Consider the following 14,628-nt stretch of genomic DNA (forward strand, 5'->3'; position numbering starts at 1 on the left):
CTTTGTTTCCTTAACCCATTCTTTGGTGGGTTTGTTCTTTTTAGTTTTCCTTTTTCCCCCTTCCCAATAAAGAAAACAGGGTTGGAGTTCAGAGCTTTACAACATTCTCTTGCAGCCATGTATATAAATAGAGCCAGGTGTCAATGCTGGACTTAGTTCACATCCAGTCTTTCAGCTTACTACTCCCTGGGGCCCTATTCTCCCCCACTAGGACAGGAGTAAGTCCCACTGAAATCCATGGGAATCACTTGAATCTATGGGTGGAGAATATGGCCACCAGAATTTCTTATGCATTAAAGAGCTCTATAGTCATTTCTAACTGCCAGGCGGTGCATGTCAGTGGACCTGAAGAGCCATTTGAACTTGCAAGTCCTTTCAGCATCTATCAGGCCTGGTATCAGGGCTTGGCCATGGGTGGCCCACGTGCACGGGTCAGTTACCAAGTTGCGATCAGGAGAGGAGTTGCAGAGCCAGAGTCAGGGGTTCATGGCAAGGAAAGGTCTGGAGCAGAAGCAAGCAGGCAGTCTGCATCATTGCTCAGACAGCTCCCTGAGATGGCTTCCTGGTTTATATACTGCCATGGGCCAATCAGTGGGCTGCAGGGGCCCACTACAGAGGCTCCACTGGGTGGTACTTCCTGCAGTGTCTAGCCTCACAGGGTCCCCCAGCAGAAACCCAGTTTGAGGTTCTGGTGGCAACACAGAAGTGCTGGCAGCCCGGAACACCCACAGTCCCAGGTTTTAGTCCTGCAGGCTTGTACAGCGTCTATGAAAGCTACTGTTTAGATGGACAGCAGTGAGGTGGTGGAGAGGGGGATTGACACAGGAACAGGAACCAGCAGCCACAGAGGAGGCCATCGAATTCTCTCTGCTTGCTTTCTTTTCACGTCCATTGGTCTTTCACCGCAAAACTGATCACATGCCACAGTTGCAACAGTTTCTAGGGAAGTGTGTTCACTCTGGGATTAATTCTGCATTTTCAGTCCACCTTAAAGAGTAAAAATTGGGGAAGGGAAAATATGCTGTGTTCAGGTCAGTGTATGTTACAGCCTCTTTCAAAACCCAGTGACGTCGATGGAAAGCCTCCCAGGACGTCAGTGGGCTTTGGATCAGGTCCTATATGAAAGCTATCGTCTCTTTTAGTAAGATACATAAGATCCACAGATTTTAAAGCATAAAAGAACATCTAGTCTGAGCTTCCTGCATAGCACAGACCACAGAATTTCTCCTAGTAATTTCTGCATCAAACCCATAACTTCTGTCTGCACTTTTAAGAAAGACATCCCATCTGGATTTAAGAATTGCCATGATGGAGAATCCACCACATCCCTTGATAAGATATTCCAGTGGTTACGTATCTCACTCTTTAAAGTTTGCATGTGATTTCTAACCTGATGAGAAGCTAGACACTCCAAGTAGGTCATTTTAATGACCGGCAGGTTCCCATTAACAAGGGACAATTAAAGTGAGACAAACCTTATATAGCCACAGCTTCATAAAACCAGGGAGGTAGCCCCAGATTCAAGATGAGGAAAAACTTCTTGAAAAGTCAGCAATGGAAAACTCAAAGGACTCTCTTTCTTCCAGGACACCCAGCTAGGCTGCTTTTACTTCAAACTGACCACCCCGTCAGACTGTATTTAATTGTCACTTCCTCCTCAAGCCCTCATGTGGAATTTCCATAAAACGAGTCACAAATGAAGTCCAATGGATTATCTGAATCCTGTAATAAGAAATCTTTTCTTATTTACTCTGTGCCATCTGGACAGCCCAACCCTATCCTCTAATGTAGTAGGCATTGACTGTGGAGTAAACAAAGTAGCATCTATTGTTTCAGCAAGGCAGGTACTGCAAGAGCAAGCACTAGAGAAAGGTCACTGTGAAACCCAATGGGATCAGAGGAGGAAAGTTATCCTCAGCTACAAAACAAAACATATCTACATACCCCATTATTTCTGCAGCCTTCCTTATATGCAGACATGTCTCTCTGCTCTCCTTCCTTGCAGACACAAATTTAGAGCCGTCTCACACAAGCCTGCTGAGCTGGCACCTTGTATCAGTGCCGATTTTTAGATATTAGACATGCTGAATCAGGGAACGGAGGCCCTGAAAAGTTTTACCTACCTTGAAGAAATTATTCTTACATCACTTCATGCTTTCTGCTCTGCTAGTATTTGGCCCTGGCTCAGGGCCTTGCCCCAATTGCTGTGTCCTGCCAGACTGAAAGTCATGCCTATAAATCTGGGACTAGGCAACAGGGCAGGTAAAGGTGGCACCTGAATCCTGGAGTCCCCACAAAGGAGAGCTGAAGACAAGTGCTGAGATAAGCACTGGGAAAATGACTTTCCACTAAGCCAGCCTGGCACTTAGTAAAGATCCCACATATTTGTTCATCTTTCCATACAGCATGTAATGAGGAAAACCATGAGTGGACCAAAGGGGTCACAACGGAAAGTAAGGTCAGGGTGTGGCATCACCAGTCACTCCGTTCTGGACAGTGTGGGCATCCTGAATTAGTCTAATCTGGTACCAACTGGCCATTGCTAGCTGGCTGTTTGTAGCCTGTCCTGAGCTGGCTGACACCTATCCTATAGCAGTACTTTGAAGAGCTGCCCCTTACCGCGAAGGCCAAACCAAAAACATTCCAAGAACAGGGAGGATCTGGAAAATTCCTCCTTCCTTGCAATTACCAGCCTCAGACATTCACAATAGAAGGCAACACTGGAATCAGATTCAAGCCATCGCCATTTCTGATATGACATTATCCATTCTTTACAGGAGAAAAAAAGATGACAATACTACCACCATGATGGGAAGTCTCTCCACAACAGTAGAGGACAAAAAGATATGAAACACACTCAGCAGATTTCCTTAAAGAACTGCCACAGCCTGAGTTCGGTGTCTTAGGCATTTGATAAGCAGATTTATATTTAAAAAGGAACTGTATCTCCTGGAAGCTTCAACATGAAGCACTGAATGTGCGTGGATCCAACCGTCATTTACTGCCTCCCAAAGGACAGGCGAAGGCTCAGGTCAAATGGCACTGGGTGCTTTAGCCTGCAATGGACAGAGAGCGCTAAGCCTTTCCCACTCTGCCACCTTCTACACTGGGGTAAAGAACGCCATTGGAAGTTCAGTAGCACAGTTTGCATCCACATAATTCAGTTTTGAAACCACACTACAAGTTTGTCCCACAATAACGTCTGAAACGATCTCCCTTAACAAGTCTCAAACATGATTCTGATTTGGTTCCTGGCGGGACAATTTGGAGGAGCTATCCCAGATTTCACTCTCACAGCTAAATCCTACCAGGGGAAATTTTAAACCAGGCTAGCTTTCCCCAGGCCAGACAGTGCTAGAGGCAGGCAGCTGCACCACTATAAGCTACTGACTAGACAAAGTTCAACTTGGTGGGATACAAAGGGGTTCTACTCACTGATCTCCTCTGTCACTGTGGTGCTAATCTGCAATTACTTAAAAAGAAATTCTGACCTCCTTCCTGTTAACTTGCAGGTTGATGAGGGAAAGGGTGTGTAACTGGGTTGTAAGGAAGACAGGAAGTGATGATGTGCATTGCCCTGGAGAGAGACCAAAACAGCATCAGGTTCATGGCTGACTGTAAGGGCAGGCACTATGAGTCACTTCTCAGGAACGTCACTGGCTGACCACACCAATGCCTGAGAGATTTCAGAGGGGGGGTGGGAAATAAGATGGACTAACTTTGGAATTAACTCTATTCTGCCCAATGAAGAATGCACCTGGTCTGAGAGTTGAAAGAATAAGAGAAGGGGGAGGAGGTGCTAGGCTTAATCTACTCTTGTATTTTTCTTTATTTCTGTGACCTACTGGGCTACATTACAATGCTGTGCACATGACATGGGATATTCTCCTCCCCTCCCCACCCAGGTCATCAGCTCAAATTCAGCCCATAATGGCTGCAACTCATTACTGTCTGAGGGCTGCTTACTGACTTTTAAGAAGTGAGCTGATGGGTTTCACTTCTGTTTCTGCAAAAAGAACAGGAGTACTTGTGGCACCTTAGAGACTAACAAATTTATTAGAGCATAAGCTTTCGTGGATCCGAAGAAGTGGGTTGTAGCCCACGAAAGCTTGTGCTCTAATAAATTTGTTAGTCTCTAAGGTGCCACAAGTACTCCTGTTCTTTTTGCGGATACAGACTAACACGGCTGCTACTCTGAAACCTGACTTCTGTTTCTGGTAGCAGGGATCCAGCATCTAAATTCACACCAGGGTTGGCAGCCTTAGCAGAGATGTATAGGACTGGATTGGCCATGGACTCCCCTTTTATTCCAGATGGAGGCAGCACTCTGGCAGAGCACCGTGGATAGCCCATGACAAAGAGGAGAGTCCTAGCCACTGGATAAGAACATTGATGGTTATGCCAGAATGCTGAGATCCAATATAATGAGTCACAGATCATTGCATCAGGAGAGCCTAGAGTGACAAACATGTAATACTCTCAATAACCATTTCTCAGTACAGCTCTTTCTGGAGCATACAAAGGGAGAGGCTATTCTTGGCTTTGTCCTTGAGTAACAGAAGTTTATACAGGAAGAAAGTGGTTGAGCCACTAAGTAACAGTGACCATAAATTCAACACACTTGCAAAAAGATCACACTAATATATTTAATATAAGGATACATTCAGTATTACTGAGATCTATTATATTGCCCAATCTATCCAGGGTAGTGGAAGAAGCATCACCGCCTGATTCATTAAAATCAGACTGGACAAAACACTGAAGTATATACTTTAGAGAATAACCGTGCCTTGTCCAAGGGGATGAGCAAGGTGACCTCAGAGGTTGCATCTCTAACTTCTATGCTCTCATATTGATGGTGTTGCTTAATTTATGCAACATTTTAAGTCTTGATTAATATTGTAAGTTAGTTACCAGGTAGAAAAACAATATAAAGTAATGAAAAGCCCCACAGTTAGGACTCTTAAATCTGAGTACAATTACCATCACCTCCCATGGCTCATTTAGCTACCCCCCCTCAATTGTCTGGCTATTCTTTCTGAAGCTACCTTCTTCATTCAAGAAGAGTCAGCTGCTTCCAAAGAAGTTCTAGAGGGCATTAAAAAGATCATTCTTACTAAATTCCAATAAACAGCTGCACTCTCAGACTAGTCAGGACTTGGAGATGCCTTCAAGGAAATTCTAGGGGACATGGGGGTGATACTTAGAATGCTTCCCTTGAAGTAAATACGGCACCAGGGTTCCACAGCCATGTTGGGGGCACTGTGGTAGTGGAGGGGAGACAAAACCAATACCCTGACCACACATGCTCATTAAAGATCCATGGCACTTTGTGCTAAAGTAGGGCTGGTAACTCCAAAGTAATGACCAAATTCTAATTTAAGGAACTATATTCTGACTATTGAAATTCCTCCAACTGAAACCCAGGGGAAGGCATTCCTTCCTCTTGCTAAAACAAACAAAAAGCTGTGTAGGTTTGCTGTTGCAGATTGGTGGTCATGTTCCCCCCCCCAGAGGCACCTGCAAATCTATAAAAGGTGAACACACAATTGGCACTTAAACAGTAGTGTAAAGAACTTTGGAACAAAGTTTCTAGAATATCTGGCTGGAGCCTTTGTTCTATCAACTGGGATGGGACTTATCATCAAAGGACCAGGAATACACCTGAAGTCCAGGAGGTTAACTCTGGCTGGTCCCATGGAATGTTTGGTTGGCCACAAGACAGATAGCCTCAGCAACTAAGGACACAGTGACACAGCCACAAACGTATCTTTTGATTGCATTCTCAGTTGTTAATACCCATTCAGGACTGGGATCTGCTCTGGAGGGACGTGATTTGCCCAAACTTGTACAGCTGAATAGCTGATCTAAGGGCTTCCTGTAGATTACAAAACCACCATACCACTGCACTGCTCTCTGCCATCGAGAGCTGTCCATGCTAGAATATTTGTATTAGTAGCATAGACAACCAATGCAGTGATTGTTTCCAACAGTATAACAGTGTTCTGATTTAGCCAAGTTTTTAAACACTCAAGGACGCAACACCATGGACATAAGAATGGCCATACTGGGTCAGACCAAAGGTCCATCTAGCACAGTATCCTGTCTTCTGACTGCGGCCAATGCCAAGTGCCCCAGAGAGAATGAACAAAACAGGTAATCATCAAGTGATCCACCCCATCACCCATTCCCAACTTCTGGCAAACAGAAGCTAGAGACACCATCACGGCCCATCCTGGCTAATAGCCATTGATGGACCTATCCTTCATTAATTTATCTAGTTCTTTTTTGAACCTTGTTATAGTCTTGGCCTTCACAACATCCTCTGGCAAAGAGTTCCATAGGTTGACTGTGGAACAGATGGATAGCTGGGCCAAACCAGAGCAGTGTGGGGCCATGGGAGTACCAGGCAGGCAATGTGAGCGAGCAGAGCTAGGCATCCAGGATTGGGAGGAGCTCCCCTAGTCTGGGAGGGCTGCAGAGTGCTGATCATGAAGGACCCTGGTGAATCCCAGACACAAGATGGGAGTGTTGGAGCCTGTGGCTGGTGAGCTGAGGAACTGGGGGAAGCAGTGAGTCGGATGTACGTCAGAGCTGCTGGGATGTGAGTGAGAGCAGTCAGAAGGTTGTTGGGGTATACGTGGACAACAAGGGGCATTCGGGGGTCTGTGAGAGAGTTAGACAAAGAAGGGCATTCTGGGGTCTCTATGGGGTGGTGTCACTTTAAGGAAGATGTCCCTCCCCAATTTCCACAGCACATAAGACCCCAACATTCTTTAATCTGGGCCTGATTAGATATTAGTGGATCTTTAAGTGACCCTGCTGGGACAGTGTATCATGCAGTTTTGAGAGATGTAAGGCATTTATCATCAAGTCTGGCTTTATGTGCCTGTCTGCTCCCTGGAAGTTCTTTGTAAAATGTTACAAATAAGAGAACAATAAAAGGTATGGGAGATGAATATTTCAACTCCTCCCCTGCCCTCCATCCCAACATTAGCATGGCACTGCTGCCTTTAATTCTGGATCAAACCCTGCACTCTCTTCAAACTTTCACAGCCATGACGCATCTAGAGTTGAAATGAGACCCAAGTAAATCTAAACACATGGATGCTATTTAAGCTTCAACTAGACTTTTGTGGGACCACGTTAAAAAATGAGACACACGCACACACAAATCAAGCAGCCGCCTGCTTTGCAGGAAGGGAAATGGTTCCCGAGATTATGATTCACACTGCAGAGCTAAACGTGTTGTTATGAGATAATGGAGCAGCAAAGGAAAAGCAAGAACATTTCAGATGGACAAAGTTACTGATAAACAGCTTACTAAGCACAAAGACAGGACACTAAGATATCTATAGGATGCATTTGCACCCATTTTCTATAAAACCAAATATTGGCAGGGAACATTTATAGAAACCATAGGAGAGAAGATCCTGCAGCCATACCAAGCTCAGTGCTGTAGAAGGGAAGGTGCTGAAGGCTTGGTGAGAGGCTGGATGTTTAAGCCATCAAGTCTATAGGCTTTATAGCAGAGAATATACTACTATATACACACATCCAAGAATATAAAAGCAAGATGCCAGTGCAGACAACGCAGCACATACAGGCTCTGTACTTGGCTTGTAAGCGCTTTGGGGCAAGGACTCTCTTTAGTCTGTATCTGTACAGCGCCTGGCACAGGGGGGTCCTGGTCTACATCTGGGGCTCCCAGGCACTACCACAATACAACTACTAAACAGCAGAAACGTGACTGCCTGTAGGAGGACCGAGTGGGATACACAACCTCCCCAGGGACATCTGTTGCTGTGGATCTACGGGCTGTATAGGGCCAAGATCTGGAGAAGGGGCACTGCTGTGGGTCGGGCAGTAAGTACGTAGGGCACATGGGGAGCCAGGTGTGTCGAGGAGACATGCAACCCCCTAGGGCAGAGATCCTGTTCCAGGCTGCACAGGGTCCCGCTATAAGGGCATCAATAAGGGAGAGGGTAGGCTGGGCGCTGCGGGGCGCAGCCCGGACCCCCAGGGAGCCGCGGCAGCGCAGGCAGGGCCAGGGGAGATCCGGCCCGGACGGGTATTGCGGCCCGGTCCGCGCGGTGACAGAAGGTTCCGGCCGGGCGGGGCTGGCCGAGCGGCCCCGCCGCCCTTACCGTGGATGCCGGTCTGGTGAGCCATGGCTCCGCTCAGCTCCGCTCCCGCCCTGGCCGCTGCGTCCCGGGCAGGAAACGGCTCTGGCAGAAGCACCGCCCGCTTCCGGGTTCCGCCGCCTCTGCGGGGCGGGGCCTGGCTGGGCTCCGCGAGGGGCCCGGACCCTGCACAGCCCAGAGACCCGGGGAGCCCTCGGGGTTGCGCCGCTGGCAGGGCCGCTATGGGCGGAGCACCCGGGCTCGCTTAGCCAACTGGGCGTGGGCCTTACGGGACCCCGGCACATGGGGAACGGCCTCGTGCCAGCTGGGGGGGATGGGCTGTGCTGGGCGCTGTACAAACACCTCGTCCCACTCCCAGCCCCTGCCCCGCCTCGTGCTGGGTGTTGCGCACACACCTCGTCCCAGCCCCTCCCCCGCACTGTGCTAGGCGCTGCACACACACCTCATCCCAGCTAGCCCCCTGCATGCTGTGCTAGGCGCTGTACACACACCTGTCCCAGACAGCCCTTGCCCCACGCTGTGCTGGGCGCTGTACACACCTCTTGTCACACAGCTCCTGCCCCACTCTGTGCTAGGCGCTGTACACACACCTTGTGACACAGCCTCCACCCCGCCCTGTGCTAGGCGCTGTACGCATCTTGTCACAGCCCCTGCCCCACACCGTTCTAGGGGCTATAGACACACCTTGTCCCAGCCCCTCCCCCACGCTCTGCTAGGCTCTGTATGCACACCTAGTCATAGCCCCTGCCCCATGCTGTGCTGGGCGCTGCACACACCCCTTGTCACAGCCCCTGCCCCACACTGTGCTGGGCGCTGTACACATCTTGTCACAGCCAGCCCCTGTCCCACGCTCACCCGCAAATAGAGACCAACACTGGAGCTGGCACGTGCCTGGCAGAGCCAGGAATAGATCCGCGGGTTCTCAAGTCCCAGGTGGGTGCCCTACACACTAGGCCATGCTACTGCTCAGATCCTGCCCCATGCCTGCTCAGGTGAAGGGGCACTGAAAAGCTGAAGCCAGGCCCAACAGGCTGTACCCCGGATCGGTGCCCACTAAACTTGGACATCTGCAGCATTGACAGGAGAGCTTCACTATGGTGGGACCAGTAGAAAAAGTGAACCAACATCCCAGCCTTATTATAGCCCTCAATAGACCCAACTGGGTGCTGCCTAATAATACGGAAACCTTGACCCTCAGGGCCAGTCCCAAAGGTGCCCCTTCAAGTCCAGCCCTCTCTTGGACAGCAAACAAACTGGCCTCAGAGGCCTCGGCTGAGGAGTAGCCCTAGCTGAATTGCCGGCCAGGGTGAAAAATGTTTTCAGCGCTGCCCCCTCGGCCAAGCAAAAAGACCCCAACCCCACCATCCAGGCAACCAGCAATCAAAATAAAGAGGGTGGCCAATCAGAGTAGAGGAAAAAGAAAAAGCCCAGCAGTATAGCTGCACTGCACCCCGTGCAAGTCAGTGTCCCGCCTGCTTGCCTACCCTCGTCCCAGCGCTGCTTGGGCTGATCTCTTCCTCTAACCACCTGATGACACATGGAGGCTATCGCATCATCACCTGAGCTCCCAGCATTGGTCCCAATGGAACCACGTTTGGGGGCTTCTCCTGGATAGAGAGGAGAGCTACAGCTACACCCTCCTACCCCAGCATCTGGCCTGATGTGCCCACTTCCAACCCTGGGTTGGGTAAATCCCCCTCTAAAATAGTCCCTGTAAGTGCCCAGCAGTCTTTGCTAGCGGCAGCACCATTAAAAGGGTCAGATACCCCATCCCTGAGCCTCCCCTGCCTGGTTTCCAGAGACTCTTCCCCCCCATACAGCTTTTACATGCAGCTGCTATTTCAGATTCTGGGAGGAGTGCTGTTTTCACAAGGCCTTCCCTTGGCATTGCTAGCCACCTGTGACAGCATATCCTGCCAGCTGGGGTTGCTTCAGTGCCAGTTTTCCCTGCAGGCTCCTACACTGACTTTCCTGACCCTACCACCACATCCTTGACCTTGCCTTCTCCAGATCCACTGGGCAGTTACACAGCTTAACTGCTCTTCTCCCCTTCTCAGTCCTGCTGTGGGCCAGCTCATGACCACTCCTGGCTCTGACCCTCTGGGGTTCTAGCTGCTGCTGCCTCTCAGAGATTGTTCCTTGCTCTTCCCTTTGCAGCCTCTATCTGGATGCTCACTGTAACCCTTCCTGGTCCTGATTGCTGAGGGTCACACTGGGCCCTCTACTGACCAGGTGCCAACCTGGGTGTCTTTCTCCTTCCTTAGATAACTTGTGGCTTGATTAATCTCCTCAAGCACATCACAGGGTTGAAGACACCTACTTATGAGAACTGAGTCAATCCCTCACACCTGTGGCTCCAGGGAACCTAAGCATTTCAATCCTGATGCCTGGCATGCTTACACATCCCTTCCTACCTAACCTCTAGCCTTGCAGCCCCTTCTGCCTCTGCTCCAACTTTTATAGCTGGCTGCCAGAGGGGGCATGGCTTGATGCACCTGTCACGCCTTCCTCTGCCAGCCAATCAGTGCTCTCCCTGCCTTTAACTCCTCCCATCAGAGACTTGGTAGGAACAGAGCAAAGGTGGGAGCAGGAGACGGATCTCTGAGCCCCAAGGTGGGAAAAGCACCTCTGAAGTACTAGCATGCAGAGGGAGATTGGCTAGGCTCAGGGGAAAGGAAGAAGCATGACAGGTGCTATGGGGATACTGGGGAGCATTGCTAGCATTGGGAGGGAAATTGATTAAGTTGTGGGGCAGACTGGCAGATGTCTGTGCATGTTCCATACACATTTCATCCTTAAGTGGAGGTTGTGGAGAAAGAGCAGCAGCAGAGGGGGAATAGGGGCACAGGAGGGGAAGGAGGGCAGAGTAAAGGGAGAGTAGGGGGCAGAGTAGCAGCAGGAGGTGTTGACTCAAGCTTCTCCTCCAAGTGGGTGACCTAAGGGCAGTGATGGAGAGTTGGGATGGAATTGAGAGGAGCTGGTGGATTTTGATAGGGAGAGGGGTCCAGTAGGACACTCCCTTTGACATTTATGCATATTGCATGCAGATTTAATCTGTATTGTAGCCACATTTTTCAGGCTTTTTGCCTTACCAACATGGATAGATCTGTCTCTGGCCTAGATAAGGAGATGAAGAGTCTGAGGAGAGACCCTAACTAAGATTCCTAAGGAGAGGAGGCTGGGAACAGAGGGCAAAAGAGATAGTGTATGAGGGAGGCAGAGAAGGGCAGTTGAGTAATCCTGCCAGGGCAATATGGTGTCAAGAGAAGTTGTAGGAAGACATAGGACAAGGACAACACTGGAAAAAAAGGGGACATAAGAACAGCCATACTGGGTCAGACCAATGATCCAGGTAAACTCCCAGCTTCTGGAAATCAGAGGCTAGGGACACACAGAACATGGGGTTGCATCCCTGACCATCTTTGGCTAATAGCCATTGATGGACTTATCCTCCATGAACTTATCTAGTTCTTTTTTGAATCCTGTTATAATCTTGGCCTTCACAGCATCTCCTGGCAATGAGTTCCACAGGTTGACTGTACATTTTGTGAACAAGTACTTCCTTTTGTTTGTTTTAAACCTGCTGCCTGTTAATTTCATTGGGTGAGCCCTGGTTCTTGTGTTATGTGAAGAAGTAAATAACTCTTCCTTGTTCACTTTGTTCACACGAGTCATAATTTTATAGACCTCTGTCATATCCCACCTTAGTCATCTCTTTTCCAACCTGAGAAGTCCCAGTCTTTTTAATCTCTCTTCATATGGAAGCTGTTCCATACCCCTAATCATTTTTTTCCCCCTTTCTGTACCTTTTTCCAATTCTAACGTATCTTTTTTGAGATGGGGTGACCAGAACTGCATAATATGGGTGTACCAAGGAGAGTCTCTCTTCCCTAAAACTTAGAAAGGCCAAATCTTAGAGCACAACATGCAGTTTGCCACTTCTCTCCCACTCCCTTCATCTTCACCTCCAGAAAAACCCACTGCAGGCAGAACAGGTTCTTTGCTCTCCCTGAATGAACAGCACAAAGATGCTCAAATCAGCTAGCACCACCTACTGGCAGTGACACCAGCTTTGCTGCTTAAGGAACAGGTTGGAAGTCACAAGACAGATTACTCTCTTCCATGGAAGAATGTGTGGGAAGGGACATGTGAAAGAAGAGGAACTTCACAGAGGCCTTGTCTGTATTAGAAAACTTCCACTAGTGGAATCAAATGGATTTGAAATAGATTCAGTTAAACCGCTATGTAGATGCACTTAAACCATTTTAAGCCCTTGCCCTTATACCAGTTTAGCTTAATTCAGTAAATTACCAAATTAATACTTAGAGAGACAAGGTGGGTGAGGTAATACCTTTTATTGGACCAACTTTGGTTGGTGAGAGACACAAGCTTTCCAGCTTACACACCTCTTCTGACCTCATCAACAGAAGCTGGTCCAATAAAAGATATTATCTCACCATCTTGTCTCTCTAATATCCTTGGACCAACACAGCAACACCTACACTGCATACAAATTAATACTTACACAGGTGACAAAAACAAAGGAACAGGGATTATCTTTTTATTGTGTGCCTGTATAGCGCCTAGCTCTCTGGCACTCATTGGGGTATCTGTATGCTGCCTCACTACCATAATCAAACAAGCATCCTTCTCTGCTGCATTACCACCACCACCTGGAAGAAGTCAAACAGAAAGAATTTGTATAATCCAATGTGCTTTTCACCATTTGTTTTCTGCTCTTGACTCAACTTGGACAGTGAAAAGAGTTTCCCTTTTTGCCAATAGTCACTTTCACTTCCTGGTCCTACCAGAGTGGTTACCTTGGGGTTGTGAGAGGAAATGTCAAGCTAAACAAGAGCATGTTTTACTTCCAAATAGGAAAATGTTTGCAAGAGCTGATGGCAGCATTTAGCTCAAACCCCACATCTGGGTGCAAAATTATCCGACATGTCTCTTTAATTGAATCTTTTTATTTTGGTGGGCTTTCATGCACCTCTAGGAACAATACAAATATAAACTGCAAGCCTCTGTGTTTCATCATTCTCGCCCCGGCCCTCACAAGTTTCACTTCTGCTTTTAGGTTTCATCAGAATAATTATTTTTAGTATATGTATCACAGCAACACCCAGAGTAGCCTTTGCTCTCCCCCAATCTTGGACTGGTCTGGTCCCAGTCCCGTTCTCTGGTGTAGCCCAATCATTTACATTGGCCTCTTGGAGATGTCCTTTCGGGGGCACAGAGACGTTAGTAAACACACAAAAGGGGAGAGAAAGGAACAGCAGGGATAGAAAATCCAGTTCTGTCTTTGATGTCGACATTCCATTGCAATCTCACTGCTGAAAAGTTTGGGCCCAGCACACAGTCTTATTAGCCACCGCAAAACCTGGCAAACTGGTACCAGCATCTGGCTGTTGGAATCATTGCATTGAGCTGCCTTTCTGGTCACAAGCTTACATCGGTGCTGCAAAATACACCTCTACCCTGATATAACGTGACCCAATATAACACGAATTTGGATATAACGCAGTAAAGCAGTGCTCCAAGGGGGCGGGGCAGCGCACTCCGGCGGATCAAAGCAAGTTCGATATAATGCAGTTTCACCTATAACGCGGTAAGATTTTTTGGCTCCCAAGGACAGCGTTATATTGGGGTAGAGGTGTATACAGTCTTGGCTGGCTAAAACAGACTTGGATTAGGTAGAAGGAAAAAGGAGAGGGGTAGGAAAGAGAAAAAATAAGGTATGAAGGAAAGGGACATATGGGGGAGACAAAGTCTCACGTCTCAGGTGGCGGTTGGGATTTAGTCAGAGCCAGTGGAGGTGATAATGTCATCTGAGTCCTGCTGTCTGGCCTGCTCTGCTCAGGACAGCTCCCAGGATTAGGACAAAGAAGGCACAATGGCAGGGGCGGCTCCAGGCACCAGCACACCAAGCGCGTGCCTGGGGTGGCAAGCTGCAGGGGGCGGCCTGCCGGTCACCGTGAGGGCGGCAGTCACGCTGCCTTCGGCGGCATGCCTGCGGGAGGTCCGCTGGTCCCGCGGTTTCGGCGGCAATTCGGCGGCGGGTATGCTGAAAGCGCGGGACCGGCGGACCTCCCGCAGGCATGCCGCCAAGTCCGTGTTACCAGCGGACCTCCCGCAGGCATGCCGCTGAAAGCCGCCTGACTGCCGTGCTTGGGGCGGCAAAATACATAGAGCCGCCCCTGCACAATGGTGGTATGCTGGATCCCGGGATCCCCCGTGTGAAGCTCGCTCCTTCTCTTGTCTCTCAGTCACTCAGCACTGCAGTAGCCAGATTTCCCCCCAAAGTCCTTTTTGGGGACCCCAAATGGGAGTGATGGGTGGAATAGCTCAGCCCCTCATTACTTTGTTCACCAATTAGGCCTAATTTCTGACACAGCAATTTTGGTTTATTGATTTCCGGTCTCACACTGTTCTTGTTTACCAGTCATGATCTTAACACGGCTTGAATTATATCTGTCGGCCT

At 48.7% G+C, this 14,628-nt stretch overlaps 1 protein-coding gene across 1 annotated transcript in view; it reads right to left on the bottom strand.

Annotated features, from left to right (window-relative positions):
* The window catches only part of TWF2 (twinfilin actin binding protein 2), a 72,688-nt gene extending 64,457 nt beyond the window's left edge, over positions 1-8,231 (bottom strand). Inside the window, exon 1 of the mRNA XM_026656681.2 lies at positions 8,148-8,231. Within this exon, the coding sequence (XP_026512466.1) occupies positions 8,148-8,172 (25 nt within the window). The 5' untranslated portion in view covers positions 8,173-8,231. The remainder of the gene's footprint in view (positions 1-8,147) is intronic.
* Positions 8,232-14,628: the final 6,397 nt, after the last annotated feature.

This window comes from Terrapene carolina, unplaced genomic scaffold (genome assembly GCF_002925995.2).
Source record: "Terrapene carolina triunguis isolate 2854851 unplaced genomic scaffold, T_m_triunguis-2.0 Scaffold232, whole genome shotgun sequence".
Taxonomy (NCBI): Eukaryota; Metazoa; Chordata; order Testudines; family Emydidae; genus Terrapene; species Terrapene triunguis.